Source organism: Dasypus novemcinctus, chromosome 8 (genome assembly GCF_030445035.2).
Source record: "Dasypus novemcinctus isolate mDasNov1 chromosome 8, mDasNov1.1.hap2, whole genome shotgun sequence".
Taxonomy (NCBI): domain Eukaryota; kingdom Metazoa; phylum Chordata; class Mammalia; order Cingulata; family Dasypodidae; genus Dasypus; species Dasypus novemcinctus.
Genome location: NC_080680.1, coordinates 19,248,596 through 19,266,011, shown reverse-complemented (window position 1 = coordinate 19,266,011; position 17,416 = coordinate 19,248,596). Strand labels below are relative to the sequence as shown.

The 17,416-nt window shown below is 36.9% G+C and overlaps 1 protein-coding gene across 4 annotated transcripts in view; it reads left to right on the top strand.

The window, feature by feature from the left end:
- The window catches only part of ERCC6L2 (ERCC excision repair 6 like 2), a 126,719-nt gene that overhangs the window by 1,916 nt on the left and 107,387 nt on the right, over positions 1-17,416 (top strand). For 2 of the 4 annotated variants that reach the window (XM_012530015.4, XM_012530017.4), the window contains exons 2-3: positions 5,795-6,219; positions 16,696-16,818. In XM_012530015.4, the coding sequence (XP_012385469.2) occupies positions 5,795-6,219; positions 16,696-16,818 (548 nt within the window). The remainder of the gene's footprint in view (positions 1-5,794; positions 6,220-16,695; positions 16,819-17,416) is intronic. The other 2 variants (XM_058301551.2, XM_071216640.1) reach the window with 2 other exon arrangements.

Below are 17,416 nucleotides of genomic sequence, written 5' to 3'. Positions count from 1 at the left end.
GTTTCCAGTTGTGTTTTTTTGTAAATTATAGGTTGCAGGATATATTTAGCTGGAAGCTTCATTTGTAAATGTTTTGGAGAAAAGAGCTCCTTTCCATGGTAATCATTTTAATTCCTGAGATGAGCTGCATTCCTGGCAGGTCACTGTTCATTTGCCTTATTTTATGAATATATTCCAAGTCAATTCTTTGCCACTGTTGACTAAGAATTGAAAATTGTTTTGTTTTTATTTTGTAGCATTCTGTGTTTTGGATATTCAGGTCTGTTGGCTGAAGTTAACTCTGAAGAGTAAGTCTCAAAGAGAAGAATGAGCAATAATGCCTTAGGACCACTGGAAAAGAATGTTTTAAAAAGCAGTGGTTGGGAGCGGGTGTGGCTCAAATGGTTGAGCACCTGTTTCCCACATAAAAGGTCCCAGGTTCAATCCCTGGTACCTCCTTTAAAAAAAAACAAAAACAAATGCAGTGTCTTCTTTCTAAATTTTAATTTATTGATTGAATCCAGGGTTGGTAATTTGATGTCTGTTGTGCTTGTTCATGAGAATCATAGATTGACTAGTCTGGTGAGCCTCCCTCTATTAACTGAGAGTCTCAATTGTTATAATGGTGTTGGCTTCATTATGGAGGACGTTTCGCCCCTTAACGCAGCATGAGACAGCTGGAACCACAGATGGCCCCTGCTATTCCAGAAATGTTAGCCGTTTCACCTGTTTGGTTCACAGCAGTAAAAAGGCATCACTATTGAATCAATCCTGGTCAGAAATTCCTTCACTTGCACTATTTCTAGGAGAACATTTACATTTGCTATCTATGTAGCCAACTAGTTTAGTATCAACATGATGGTGTTCTTAAACGTCTGATTTCCGGTGTATCCACATAGTCACACTGTATGTGGGGACCAAATTCCTATTCAGAAGGATAGAAGAGAAGCCCAGCAGTTCCACTACTGTTTGCTGAGTCTGGCTCACCCTTTAGGCTTGGAAATTCTAGCATCACTTCCTTGAGATGCCAACCAGTCGAGTGGCCCTTACTTGAGGAAACAGGCTGACCCTGATTTGGACTATTAATTAGATTTTGTAGAAGAAGGTTCCAAATTGCAGACCTCAGAATAAAATTGTTCTGTCATCTGAAGAGCCTCAGGATTTATTTAATTGAACTACTTTGCAATATTTTGAAATGGGGTATTTGGATCTGAAAAGAACATTTTACATTGCTAATTCATATAAAAAATTCTGCAGTTAAAAATACCAGAATTGTTTGTGGTATCAATATATAATATGTTGTATGTTTTGAATATAAAAGTTTTATGAACTGAAGTGTCAAGTGAAATAATTTTTGGGGGTATATGTATGTATGTACACATAAATAATTGAAATGTTATTCCCAATAAATTGTATTTGAAAAAAAAGTATCTAGGGTAGGAACAGAAAGCTCAAGAACCCTGAAGTAGGAACATGTTTGTCATAGTTGAAGAAAACCCAAGAGGCCAATTTGGTATGAAAGAGGGAGTGAGGGTAGGAAATTAAAGAGGAAGGGAGGGACCAGATCATAAGGAAAATCATAAAGGGAAAATAGTTGTAACAGAGAGCCTGGTTAGGCGTCTATAGCAGTAATGTAGGAGAAAACTGATAGAAGCATGCTTAAGGGCAGAGATTGCAAACAGCCTGCCATCTATTTTTGTAAATCAAGTTTTATTGTCACAAAAACCATTCATTTATTTATGTATTGTCTGTGGCTGCTTTTGCAGTAAATGAGTGAGAGACCATGTGGCCTGAGAACCCTAAAATAGAAGCAGTGGATTCTTAGATATGACACCAAAAGCATGAGCAACAAAAGAATAAATGGGACTTCATCAACATTAAAAACTTTCATGCATCAAAGAAATTATCAACAAAGTGAAAAGACAACCTACAGAATTGGAGAAAATAGTTGCAAACCATTTATTGATAAGGGCTTAATATCCAGAATATAAAAAGAACTTTTACAATGCAACAAGAAAAAGAGAACCCAATTTGAAAATGGGCAAAAGACTTGCTTAGACATTTCTCCAAAGAAGATATACAAATGACCAAGAAGTATAAGAAAAGATGGTCAAAATTATTTGCCAGTAGGGAAATGCAAATCAAAACCACAATGAGGGAAACGGACTTTGGCCCAGTGGTTAGGGCGTCCGTCTACCACATGGGAGGTCCGCGGTTCGAACCCCGGGCCTCCTCGACCCGTGTGGAGCTGGCCATGCGCAGTGCTGATGCGCGCAAGGAGTGCCGTGCCACGCAAGGGTGTCCCCCGCGTGGGGGAGCCCCCACGCGCAAGGAGTGCACCCGTGAGGAGAGCCGCCCAGCGTGAAAAGAAAGTGCAGCCTGCCCAGGAATGGCGCCGCCCACACTTCCCGTGCCGCTGACGACAACAGAAGCGGACAAAGAAACAAAAAGCAGACAAAGAAACAAGACGCAACAAATAGACACCAAGAACAGACAACCAGGGGAGGGGGGGGAATTAAATAAATAAATAAATCTTTAAAAAAAAAAAAAAAAAAAAAAAACCACAATGAGATATCACTTCACACCCATAATTATTAAAAATGGCGAAGAAGAACTGTGCAACAAGAGGTTACGGAGAAATTAGAACTCCGGGCATTGTTGGTAGGAATGTAAATTGGTACAGCCTCTGTGGAAAGCAATATGGTTGTTCCTGAAAAAGTTTAATATAGAATTACCATATGGATCAGCAATTACATTTCTAGGGATAGCTCCAAAGAAAGTGAAAACACTGTCTCAGATACTTTGCACACCATTGTTTCTAGCAGCATTATTCACAATAGCCAAAAGGTAGAAACAACCCAAGTGTCTAACGAATGGATAAACAAAACATGGTGTATACACACAGTGCTATTTTTAATTTGGCCCTAAGAAAGACATGCTGCAACATCAAAGAACCTTAAAAACATTGTGCTCAGTGAAATAAACAAGGCACGTAAGAATAAACAATATATATTATCACTTATAAAAGATTAGAAATAGCAAATTCACAAAGATAGGAAGTAGATTAAAGGCTACTAGGGTATGGGAGGGGATGGGAGAAAGGGTGTTTGGGAAGATTTAAAAAGCTAAAAAACACAAAAATATAAACACCCACGCCCCCCCAAATTAAAAAAATAAACACCACCACCAAAACCCTAAATTAACAAGTTAGCTAAAATCTGACTACAGAATTTTCTGACTACAGAAAAAGTTTGCCAATCCTTCCTTAAGAGAATTGGTGGCAATGACCATGGAGGAAAGTAATGTATTTTTGACATAGAACCAGCAAGACTTTCTGATGAACTTGAGGTAGGGAATATAAAAAGTGGAGTAATGGTTTTCTGCCTTGAGAAATTGGGTAGATGGTGAGGCCAGTTAATGAGATATAGAAAGACTAGTTGTGGGCAAGGTTTTGTAACTGTCATTTTTTTTTTTTAATATATTTTTTATTTTAAAAAGATACACAGATTACATAAAATGTTACATTAAAAAAATACAGGGGATCTCATATACCCCATTCCCCACACCTCCCACTTTTCCCACATTAACAGCTTCTTTCATTAGTATGGTCCATTCATTGCAATTGATGAACACATTTTGAAGCATTGCCACACAGCTTGGAGTATAGTGCACATTGTATTACACTCTCTCTGTCACCATCATTTTTGACATTTGTTTTGTTCTTCATTTTATACCCGTTGTGTGGTATGGGATCTGGTGAATAATTGGTGCTTAAGTTATTTATGTTAATTAAGTCATAAAAATGATAAGGCATTTGCAGGGTAGGCAAATAGATAATGTGAAACTGTGTTAAGAAGTGCTATGGGTCCAGCATCCATGTGGAATCTGAGCCTCCTCTTGACATAGAGGTGCAATGGACACAACCAATCCAATGTCCACATAGAAGAGGTGGCATTGGATTGGGAAAAGTGGACATGGTGGACGATGGGTATGGGGAAAGGCAGGAAGAGATGAGAGGTGGAGGCGTCTTTGGGACATGGAGCTGCCCTGGATGGTGCCTCAGAGGTAATCACCGGACATTGTAAATCCTCACAGGGCCCACTGGATGGAATGGAGGAGAGTATGGGCCATGATGTGGACCATTGTCTATGAGGTGCAGAGGTGCCCAAAGATGTACTTACCAAATCCAATGGGTGTGTCATGATGATGGGAACGAGTGTTGTTGGGGGGGGAGAGGGGGGTGGGGGGGTGGGGTTGAATGGGACCTCACATATATATATATTTTTAATGTAATATTATTACAAAGTCAATAAAAAAAAAAAACACATTTTGGAAAGCAAAAAAAAAAAATTCATAGAAGTGTATAGTCTAAAATGTAAACCATAAAATAAACCTGTTGAGCATGGAAAAAAAAAAAAAAAAAAAAGAAGTGCTATGGGGTAACTTTAGGGAGCTTTAAGGCTCAAACAGTCCTTTTCTGAAAATAAGACCTATTTATCTACTTGTTATCCCTGTATAATAGATCAGAGTTTTTAGTTTCATATTAAAACTCTGCCTCTCGGAATAGTGTAACTCCAAACATTTAGGGTCCTATGATTAGACTGGGAGAATAGGTTTTTTTCCTGTGTACTGATGACTGTTATGGCACAACAACCTCACCAAATTTAATGGGCATAATGGCTTTACTTTTGAGGAGCGACTGGTGAACAATATCATAAAGAGCTCTTCTTGCTTAAGAGAGTATAGGTCTAGTCATATTGTTATCATAAATGTTATAAAAACCTGACCTGAGGTCATGGGAAGACCATAGGAAACTACCAGCGGTCATCTGATCTCAATGAGAAATGGATGAGAAAAATAATTCCTATTATTCTGACAGTTGTAGCCATATAATTTCTCTTGGATTGTTGCCATAAGAAATTCCATTTAAAAATTATTTTTACTTAATTTCCTCTACTTGGTACCTTTTAATTGTACCAATAATAGGTATGCTGTTCAATCCCCATAATGCTGTATTTTCTTAATAGAAAATAAAATAGATGGTTATACAATTAAACACAGAAGTTCATATAGGAAAGGTCAGACTCTTCAAAGAATAATAGAATCTTAGCAGAAAGAGATTTTAAAATTCACTCAAGAACTTCAAATAGCCTAAACCTAGAAGGGAAAAAGCTGTGACAAAGCTGTTACTCATCACTAGTTGAGTGGAGGTATCCTTGTTTAATTGTATACAAATTAAAGCAGTAGTTTAGGAGCAGCACTATGGACAGGGAGAAGAAACAGCTGTCACCAGAGAAAGGAGATGGAATAATTATTTTTAAAAAGCAGAGAGAAGAAACATTATAGCACTACTTTCTGGAGGAGTTTAACTTTCTCATAACAAATTCCTATTTACTATTCTTCTGCCATGTCATGAATAATATGCATAATATTCATGAGTCATCATGACTGTTTAAACCAGTGGTTCTTAACCCTGGCCCAGCATCAGATTCACCGTTTGAATTCAACAATAACAACAAAAAATAAAACTGACCTCTATCTATTGCATCAAAATCACCAGTGGTGATGATTATGGTACACAACCAGGGTAAGAACCACTGGAAATAAATTATGTATTCCCTTTTGTTTACTACAGGAGAACATCTGTTCATATATGTTAGGAAAATATATACATGCTATAGGTATAATTTATCTTGTTTCAGTTTTTGGAAAAGGTATTTATGTGAAGTTCTTTATTTTTTCCTATCAGCAGGTAATTGAGGTGTTACTTTATAAGCTACATTTGGAAACTTTATTTTTGTCTTTATTTTTGTAGACATTTGGCATCCAGGAGCAAGATGTCTTGCCCCTTCTCGAGATAATGAAAAACTTTGTGAAGCAAGCATAAAATCTATCATAGTGGATGAAAATGGGAAGTCATTTGCAATCATCTTATATTCAGATTCTCTGGAAAGGAAAGTACCTCTTAAAAGACTTCAAGAAGTAAAATCTTTTAAAGATTGCTCTAGGGGTTTTATATTTGATGATGAAGATTTGGAAAAACCTTATTTCCCAGACCGAAAATTTCCATCCTCTGCTATTGCTTTTAAGTTATCTGAAGATGGAGACTATATTCCTTATACTATTAATAGGTATTTGAGAGACTACCAAAGGGAAGGAGCCCAGTTTCTCTATGGACATTACATCCAAGGAAGAGGGTGTATTCTTGGTGATGATATGGGACTTGGAAAAACAGTACAGGTATTTATTTTAATTACTTTGTTATTAAAATTCACTAAAATCATTTTATTATGTATATGAGTGGCTACCATATGAAAATCTCTCTCTCTGTACTTCCAACTGTTTTTTTCCCCCCTAAAGATTTATTTATTTCTCTCCCCTCCCTCCACTGTCTGCTCTCTCTGTCCATTCGCTGTGTGTTCTGTGTCTGCTTGTATTCTCATTAGGCGGCTCTGGGAACCGATCCTGGGACCTTCCAGAGTGGGAGAGAGGCAATCATTCTCTTGCGCCACCTCAGCTCCCTGTTCTGCTGTGTCTCTTATTGTCTCTCCTCTGTGTCTCTTTTTGTTGCATCATCTTGCTTCGTCAGCTCTCCGCATTGCCTGGCACTCCTGCACTGGATGGCTCTCTGCGTGGGCCAGCACTCTGTGTTGACCAGCTCACCGCATGGGCCAGCTTGCCCTCACCAGGAGGTCCTGGGTATCGAACCCTGGACCTCCTATATGGCAGACGGGAGTCCAATTGCTTGAGCCACATCTGCTTCCTACTTCCAATAGCTTTGATAGTTATTGTGTGTGTTGTATAGGTGTATCTCACCCACTAGACAGTAAAGTCCTCAAAGTTAAGATCATTGTGTCAGCCATTATTTCATTCTCAGTATTTATTTAGTACCTACAAAATATTTTGTTCAGAAATAATTTTTGGTGTAACTTGTCTTGAAGTTTATCTTTAGTAGTACTAGTACTAAGACATCAATTTTATTTGAAATGGTTTAACTTTCAAATAATACTTTATGGAAGGAAAGTATGCTGACATTCAGTAAATTGAGTGGCATGGTTAAATTTATTTCTTACAGGCCTTTTATATTTCTGAAATTTCTTAATCTAGGATTCCTATACTTTTAAGAATTCTATTAGTGGGCTTTAGAGAATCCTCATAATTCCTTGAAATGTATACCAGCATTAGTACATGTATACTTTTCTACAGAGAGAATCTGTGTTAGTTATCTATTGGTGTATAACAAATTAACCCAAAATTTAGCAGCTTAGGACAACACCCATTTATCATCTCAGTTTCTGTCATCAGGAATCCATGTGCAGCCTAGCTGTTTCTGTAGCTCTGCCTGTCACAAGAATGCAGTCATGTCAAGGCTGGACTGGGAAGGTGTTTCTCTCTACTCACTCATGTAGTTGTTGGTCAACTTCAGTTTCTTGCGGGTTGTTGGACTGAAGCCTCAGTTTCTCAAGAGTTGTTGATGGAGGCCTCCCTTGGTTCTTTGCTGCACGGGCCTCTTCATAGAGTTTCTCACAATTTGGAAGCTTTCTTCATCAGGGCAAGCAAGCCAGAGGGCAAGTTAAGTAAATAAGAGGGTGCTAGTAAGTCAGAAGTCATGATCTTTTGTAACCTAATCACAGACTAGTCATCGCCACACTTTGCCAAATTGTATTCATTTGAACCAACTTGCTAGGTCCAGCCAACACTCAAGGGGAGATTACACAGGAGTATAAATACCAGGGGGTGGAGATTAGTGGGAGCCATGTTAGAAGCTGTCTACCTCAGGGTCTTAGCTTTCATTAAATTTTCAAGGAGGCTTATGATCCAAGAAGATTAGAGTTTTGAATTTAGACTTTATACAATCACCTTGGATTTATAGGCATTTTTGTCAAGTTTATGATTCAGTCATTCGTATTTCCTTCCTTATAATAGAATTTAAACTGTTTAATTCTTAATTACATTGCCATTGGTTAGTGGAATTCAAAGGTAAGTGAAAAACTAAGTTTAACATTTAAAAATAGCCAAACGCCCCTGTGTAGTGACAATAAAAAAAAGTCCTTTAATAATCATAGTATATTATCATTTGCTATTCTCTCCATTCCTTTGAACTCAGGTAATGCAAGTAATGTTAGGCTAACATATTAAAGATGCTTAATCTTGCTTGAAGAATGAATGAATTTGCTTTCTTAGAATAGGTAGCAGGAATAAAGAAGGAAATTTTAGGAAACTATCATCTCTGACTAAGATATACAGATGAGTACTAGAAGAAAATAAGTACTTAAAGCTTGGCTGTGGAGATCTTGTATATTTTTACTGTTTTTGCACATGCTAGAATGTTCTTTTCCATGCTTCTTTTACTAGCTGATGCCTGTTCATCTTCAGAAATCAGTCAACAGTCATACCTTCCTGAGAGTGCTACCATAAATGACCAGTGGTTTGAGAACCATCTCTTTAAAATCTAAATACAATTCAAATTCTTGGGCATGTTTTTGTCTCATATTTGAAGCTTAGCTTTCATCTCTGAAGCCATGTTACACAAAATTTCCCTTATTAAATAAATTCAAAGGATTATGTTTTCATTAGTGAAGTTGTGGATTTACAGAACAAACATGCATAAAATACAGAATTTCCATATACCATCTTATTATTAACACCTTGCATTGGTGTGATACATTTTTTAACAATTGATAAAAGCAAATTTAAAAAATTATATTAACTATAGTCAATGGTTTAACTGTGTAGGGCAGTTGCATCAATTTTTAAAGAATTATTTTCAAAGTGGCTAATTTTACTGCCCCATTTTGTATTACCTAACATACTGAAGTCAAAACTTTATTGGAAGACTTTTGAGCTGTTGTGCTATATGCTATGAATTTGCTATGAAAGTCTTTGAGGGCTTATCTTAAGAAAACTAGGAAATCCTTTCTGCACTAATTTTTATACTTAGCTTGATTTGACTCCTTTTTGGGGACCGGTTTTTCTCTTTATTGTTCTAATAACTCAGAGAATAAATTCCACATAAATAGAAGGTTTGGGAGACCCAGTTACGGTAGAGCTTCTATAGATAACGACGACTAAGCTAGTTGAATTTCTTCAAAATGTGAACAATGCTTAGTAAGTTCATTAGAGGCCTCCGGACTTCTCTGGGGCCAGCAGCCGCGGGAGCAGGGGCCCGGGCCTGCGGGCTCAGGCAACGCCCATGGGCTCGGCGTCCAACCAGCAGTTCGCTGGTGGCTGTGCCCCGCGGCGGAGAACGCGGCCCGGGAGGCAGAGGAGCCGCCGCTCCTGCGCGGTGCCGGCCTCTGTAGGTGGTTCACCGTGCGCATGGGGTTCGGCTTCCTGTCTGACCACCCGCGCGCGCCGGGGTCGCGTCCGACCCGCCAGTGGACGTCTGTTGTGCATCCGAGTAAGCTGCACATGGAGGGCTTCCGGAACCTGAAGGAGGGCGAGGCAGTCGAGTTCACCTTTAAGAAGTCAGCCAAGGGCCTGGAATCTATCCGTGTCACTGGGCCTGGTGGGGTGTTCTGTATTGGGAGTGAGAGGCGGCCAAAGGGGAAGAATATGCGGAAGCATAGATCAAAAGGAGACCCGTGCTACATCCATCAGTTTATCTTTTTTTTTTTTTTTTTTGCATTTTAAAGAGTTCCAGTCAGAAGTAACATTTCATCCTTGAACACTTGAGCATGCATATCATTAACTAGAGTTCAATATGTATTTGCAATTATGTTATTTTTTAAATTAATACTTTGAGGTAAAATTTACAAACAATGGGTGCACAAATTTTAAGTGTACTCACCTATCCATGAGTTTTGACAAATGCATATCTCTGTGTAAGCCAAATAAACCTTTTCAACATACAGAATATTATCACACCCCAGAAAGTTTCTTTAGGTATCTTCCTAGTTCCGCCCCACCCCAAAAAGCAACCCCTGTTCCAATAAATGGGATCATACAGATGTACTCTTTTGTGTAAGGTTTATTTCACTTAGCATGGATGAATGTTTTTCACTTAACATGGAGGAATGTTTTTGAGATTCATCCATGTTGTTGAGTGCATAAGTAGTTTGTTGCTAAGTAGTACTCCATTGTATAGATACCGAATTTTGTTTATACATTCTCCCACTGAAAGCACCTAAGCAGTTTCCAGTTGTTAGTTATTGTGAATACAGCTGTTCTAAACGTTCTTGAACAGCTTTTTTGTGTATTCATTTCTCTTGGGTAAATAATTAGGAATGGTGATATAGCCTGTGCATTAAATCAAAATTATTTCCAAGAGTACCTAGTCTCCAAGATGGCCAAATAAGTAACATAGGCCCTACAGTCTTTGAATGTTAAGAAGGGATGTGAGACTGAGTGTGTATTCAGGGCTGCCTCCAGACGATGTGCTAATCCAAACTGGCTTGGATGTGGAGAATATGTAACTCACCTGGAGGAAATAACCTATCTGATACTAAGATCAAACACTGAAGAACCTAACCAAAGGTCTGTTTACCATCACTGTTAGTCTTCCTAATCCTATATCCTCTGTATAAAAGGGTCTGGAAAAGGCTGTTCGGGGCTCGGTTTTTATTAGGACAAGAGTCCGCCGAGCCCGCCCGGTCGAAATAAACCAACTTCCTTCTCGGTATTCTCGTGTCCTGGCCTTCGATACCGCACATACCCAATTTCTCCACTACAATGGAATTGCTTGATCATTGAGTTGATGTGTGTTTATTACATTCTGTGCTACCACCAACAGTATATGAGAATTCTGGTTGCTCAGTATCCTCACCAACATTTGGTTTTGTGAATCATTTTAGCTGTTTGATTGGGGGTGTGTATGTGTGTATGAATTTGAATGATACTAAGGATTTTTTTTTTCTTTAAAAGATTAACTCTAGTGTAGTTCTAAAAAGGTTATCACAAAAGAAAAGGACTCAAATACATTGATTCCAAATAATTTATTATTTTTATCTTGATTTGATAGCTTTCCCAGCCATAAATTCTTAAGGACTACTATTACACAAGAACAGTAATATGTTTTACCTGTTTATTTCTCCATCTGCTGTGTGAAGAAGATGGTATTAGCATTTTTTTGAGATGAGATGAAGTGCAAAGGAGGGGTAGAATTTTGCAAACTATGAATATATTCTTTGAATCTTTGTATATTATTAGATATTACATTATGAAAGCTGTCATCACTAAAGTCTTTTGAAAGATATCTAGTAAATTTCAATCCTGAGAAATGGTAGGATTAATAGTAATTAAGCTTTCTTAGGTTATTTTCAAAGCTAGTTTTTACAATATGATCTTTTGTACATTTATAAACTATACTAAAATTTAAAAATTCTTTGCATCACAAGTCATGTTGTTTACTCAGGAATATAATAATCAAGAGAAGAATAATGCTTTTTCATTCATGGAGAAAATGCATTTAATATCCAATGTGAATGATTAACGGCTACAGCCCTTTAAACCAGAAATAAAAATTTCCTGGTGTTTTAAAGATAAAACAGCCTTTCTTGCTTTGGCATGATTTCAGATTGTAGAAAGAGAGCTTTGTAAAGATAAATGAGGTATGCCCCTTTCAAAATGGCACTTTGTTTAGTTGTCTTGCTTTTTTTTTCAGAGTAAGCAAAAACCATCATACTTTTTGAAGTTTGCTACTAAAGCTCTCATACTGAACCTTTTTATCTCCCAGGAAGATGAAAATTAAGGGACATCCCATCCCCCCTCCCCAGCCATATGAAATAGTTTTTGCTGTGCCTTCTTATGTTAGTTACAGGGACATTTGTTGCAGTCTTTCCCAGTCTCTGATTTACTCTCTACGTCATGAGCTGACTGTATTTGAGGAAAGATGGCCTATAAAAATGTTTGCCTGACAAAGTTTAGAAAGGAATGCCTATAAAAACCAAGTTTTCCCAGAGTGGTATTTCATTTCTAATGTAGTTTTTTGCCCTTACTATGCTAGAGGTAGATGATTTAAATACTTATTTTTGTTTTCTTCTGTAAACATAATTTTAGTACTATTCCACAATAAAGCATGTTCTGTTCATCTTTTTGCAGATTAGTTTTGTAAACCTTCATTATAAATTGGTCATTCACCTTCTAGCAATTAGAGTTTGATAGACACTACACAGTGCTCTATAAATTAGTTAGAGATGGCTAGATCTCAACTAAAAATTCAATTTTCATTGCCTTCTCTCAGCTGCAGTGGGTGGTGGCTATTCAGACAGAGACTGTACTTCCCAGCCCTCCTTGCATGTCCCTTTTATGTCAGTGGGGCCTGTGACTGAGTTCATTTAATAGAATGAGGGTGAAGTGATGAGTGCCGTTTACAATCCTGGTCCATGAAATCCACTTTTGCTATTTGTTGGGGGTTGAAAATGTCTCCCACAAAAGACACGTTCGGATCTCAACCCTTGATCATGTGTGTTTGGGCCCATTTCTAAATAGGATCTTTGAAGATGTTACTAGTTAAGATGTGCCCAGGCCGAATGAGGGTAGGCCGTAATCCAGTATGGCTGAAGGCCTTATAAACAGAGAAACCATGGGAGCAGCCAAAAGCTGAAGGTCAGTGACCCAAAAGAGAAAGGAGGAGACACTGCCACATGGTTTTCCATGTAATGGAAAAGCCAAGGAGCCCTCAGGATTGCCAGCCAGCAGATACCGACCTTGGAGGATGCAAGCCTTCGAGCCTCTGAAACCCTGAGCCAATACATTCCTGTTATTAAGCCAGCCCATTGTTTGGTATTTGTTTTACCATCAAGGAAAATAATATACTATTGTTATGGATTGAATCATATCCCCCACAAAGTCCTAAACCTCATCCTATGAATGTAAACCCATTTGTAAATAGGATATCAGGATATCTGAAGATGTAGTTAGATAAGATAGGGCCAAACTGAATCAGGGTGGGCCTTAGTCTAATATGACTGGAGTCATTCTAAACGTAGTAAAATTTTTTTTTTCCTTTTTTTTTTTTATTGACTTTGTAATAATATTACATTAAAAATATATATGTGAGGTCCCATTCAACCCCACCCCCCCAACCCCCCCTTTCCCCCCCCAACAACACTCGTTCCCATCATCATGACACATCCATTGGATTTGGTAAGTACATCTTTGGGCACCTCTGCACCTCATAGACAATGGTCCACATCATGGCCCATACTCTCCTCCATTCCATCCAGTGGGCCCTGTGAGGATTTACAATGTCCGGTGATTACCTCTGAAGCACCATCCAGGGCAGCTCCATGTCCCAAAGACGCCTCCACCTCTCATCTCTTCCTGCCTTTCCCCATACCCATCGTCCACCATGTCCACTTTTCCCAATCCAATGCCATCTCTTCTATGTGGGCATTGGATTGGTTGTGTCCATTGCACCTCTATAAACATAGTAAAATTTGGACACAAGTAGTAGCAGGAGACAGATGGCCACGTGATGGAGGCAGAGATTGAGTTTTGGATTGCCATCAAGCCACCACCAGAACACCAGAATGCTTCAGACTTTAGAGAAACCATGACCTTGCCACACCTTGATTTTGGACTCACAGCCTCCAGAAGTGAGAGACAATTAATTATTGTTGATTAATCCAACCTGTCTGTGGTAATAGAGGCCCTGACAAACTAAGACAGCTGTTCTTTAAATTTTCCCTTTCCCAACCTGCTTTTGGATGTCTACACATTACTGCTAGCATTACCTTAATTAATATATTGAGCTAAGGGTTTTTCAGCGGTTTTAGTTAACTTTTCCAGGTAGTGTGTATACTCAGCTAAAATCAAGTTTATTTTTATTTCAACTTGGTTTTGGGGGAGAGGGGTGGGTAGATAATGTGTTAGGAAGTAGCATAGAATATTTAAATGAGGTGCAAATATTTTTCAGTGTATAGATTTGGTCACTTTCTATGAAACATCTCCAAAATTATTTTAAGTAAATAATACATTGCACATACCTTTGTTTCAAGAAATTTGACAATTTGTCAAAGTTTGTCAAAAGGTAGAATTAAGACTGCATGTTATTTTGGCTAAATGAACAGATTGAATTATGAATTATAATTAGGAATATAGTTTCCTTATAATGAAACCATCTATGGATGAGTTAAGAGTAAAGCAGTGGTTGGATCTTGTATTGCCTCTTTAAGTTGTCATATATTATCTAAATGGTATCTTTTTTTGCCTTTTTGGCCTTTGAGTATAGTTGCCTAAAATTAAAAAAAGGTATGGGCATATATCTTTAGTTATGGTATATTGACAAACAGTAAAATGCACAGATTTACTGATTATTTTGTTTTTCTAACATTTACTGAGAGTTCTCTTAAAATCTCCCATTATACTTGTGAATTTGTCTACTTCTATTTCAATAAATTTTTCTTTACCAATTTAGACTTTTATAGCTTCCAAGTGAATTAACTTTTTAATTTGAATTGTGCCTTTAATTTAATACTTTTTACCACAGTCATCTTTCTCTTGTAGTAATGCCTTTCAATATTCTCTTTCCCTTGTTTTAGATGTTATCCTAAGATATCTGACAAACTTTGCTTTTAATTAGAGCATTTAGTTCCTTTCCATTTGATGTAATTTCTAACATTTTTTATTTAAATCTGCTATTTTACGATTTGTTTTTTTCTTTGTTTCATAACATCTGCTTATTTTTCTCCTGCTTTTTTCCCTTCTTTTGAATAGGTTTTGCATTATATGTTCCATTATCCCCTCTTATGAGGTTGGTAGTGGTACATTATTTTATTCTTCTTTTAGTGGTTATTCCAGAGATTCCAACTGACATTTTTTGCTACCAAAATCTAATTCAAATTATTGCTTTAATTTCCTCCTTTACAATATAAGAACTTCAGAATATTTTAAGTACACTTGATCCTCTTCTGTCTTATCTGCATTTGTTGTCATATCTTTTAATTCTTCCATTATTTGTTCCCAACGAAACATTATTATTGTTTCATAATGGTAATACTCATTTATATTTTCTCCATATTTGTCATTTTTGTTGCTCTTAAATTTTTCCTGCCTCTCAGAGCTTCTATCTGGGATCATTTTTGTTGTACTTGAAAATACCCTTCAGTTATTTTCTTTGGTGTGACTCTTTTGGTGATTTATGGGCTCAGGTTTGTTTGTTTTGTTTTGTTTTGGCCAAAAAAATGTCTTGACCTTCTATTTTGAATGATGTTTTCACTAGGTATAAAAATCTAGGTTACTCTTATTTTAACACTGAAAATAACTCTGTTTATAGTGTTTTCCATGGTTTTGTTGTACTCTGAGCTATTTGTCTAATTCTTGCTTTTCTGTAGATAATCTTGTTTCCTCCCCTGGCTGCTTTTAAGATTTTTTTTTTCCATGTAAAATTTTCAGTAGTTTTTCTATGAGACATCTACTTGTAGTTTGGGGATGGGTGGAGCTTGGTGTTCTTAGTGGGTCTTGAATCTGTGGCTTGATTTTTTTTTAAATCTGTTTGAAAAGTTTTCAGCCTTTATCGCTTCATGTTCCATCTTCTTTTCTATCCTTTTGGGTTTCAGATTAAAAATATTCTGCCACCCATGGTTTTAACACCATTTTTTAAAAGTTTTTCTAATTTTCTCATAGCTTTTTTCTTTTGTTTTTTTTCTCCCCCCCCCCCCCCCCCGAGATGGCTCCCTTGTCTGTCTGCTCATTGTTGTCTCTGCCTGTTGTGTCCCCTCATTGTCTGCTTGTCTTCTTTAGGAGGCACTGGGAACCTAACCTGGGACCTCCCATGTGGGAAGCAGGTGCCCAACTGTGTGAGCCACATCCGCTCCCTGCTCATTGTGTATACTTGTTCTTCAGCTCATTGTGTCAGCTCATTTATCTGCTCATCTTCTTTAGGAGGCATTGGGAACCGAATCTGGGGCCTTCTATGTGGAAGGGCTTGAGCCACATCTGCTCCCAGCTTTTTTCTTTAGGTTTTAATATTTCTCTATTTTTGTGAGATAATGATCGACTCTTTTCTCCACGTGAATACGTCATGTTTCCCCCCCATCTTTAAAACCATCCTACCAATATTTTATTTGCCATTTTCACAGATGTTAATCAGTGAAGTTAACTAATTTACCCAAGTTCACATAGTTTCTAAGCAACTCAAACTTAAATTTGAACCAAGGGCCAATTGATTCAATATTTTTTTGCTCTTCATTATATGAAGTTACTTTTCCTTTTTACTAAATGTCTATCTGTCTTTTTCACTTGATTTTTGGAGAAGAGCTGTTATTCAAAATGATTTATGTATTGAAGAATTATATATTTTAAAATAACATTCCTTCATTCTACCTATATTTATTGGATATGTAGAAGTGCTCAAATAGATGTGCCAAAGTTATTTCCTTATGGAGCCTACTTTTTATAGGGAAGAAAGAATGTACACAGATTATTTTAATTGAGGATATGAAGTGATAGTGTCCATGGATAGGAACAGATGAAAAGATAATGTTACGATTGTTGGGATGAAGAGAGATTCATTGGATAGATAAAATTTATCATGAAAGAGATGGCAGTGTGAGAATTTTTTTTTACTACATCCAAAGGTAACGTGTATATTATACATTTCTTCATTAATACAAATGAGGAAAATCATACTAGTGTTTTAATCTGTTTTTCCACCCTAACAAATCTACTTATACATGCATTAATTGTCATTAATTGGTTAGAAGGTCATGTAAGCAGTGAAATTTTGTCTATTGTGATATACACAGTGATAAAAAATAGATTTTATTTTTTCAGGTTATTTCATTTCTGGCTGCAGTTTTGCATAAAAAGGGGACTCGTGAGGATATTGAAAATAACATGCCAGAATTTTTACTAAGAAGTATGAAAAAGGAACCCCCTTCTTGTACAGCAAAAAAGGTGAAGTATCTAGAAATGTTCAACTCAGGATACTGGTATTGCAAAAGCATATAGAAAATTAAATATCACAGTTTAATATAAATTTCGAAACAAAATTTATAGAAATTGTTAAAGTAATTGTTTTATGCACCTAATATTTGAAAGATTACCAGTTTCATTGTGAGGTTAAGTATGTTTGAATTTCAGAATGGCAAAATAGAATTTCAGTTTAAACTTGTTTTGAGGTTTCAGTCTCTGTTGTTTGGCTAGACTTAAGTGATTTAACTTGATTAATTTTTTAAACTCCCAAAAATGTACATGTAAAGATAATTGATGTCTTTATTGTATATTTTTTTATCTATAAAAGGAAACATTTATATATATTGGTAACAGAAGTGCATGATTGATATTTAAAGTTGCTTAGCAGAATAATTACATGCTGAAAATATGTATCAAATTCTTCCATTCAAGGAACATTGAATTTGGAATTAAAAAAAAATAAGGTCTAGGCTTGTGTTTGCCTCTGCCCATGTGACTGTGAATGCTCTTCATGTCTGTACTTCAGCTTTCTCCTTTATAAATGTATTTTAATAAACATCTTATTAGATTCTTACAAAAA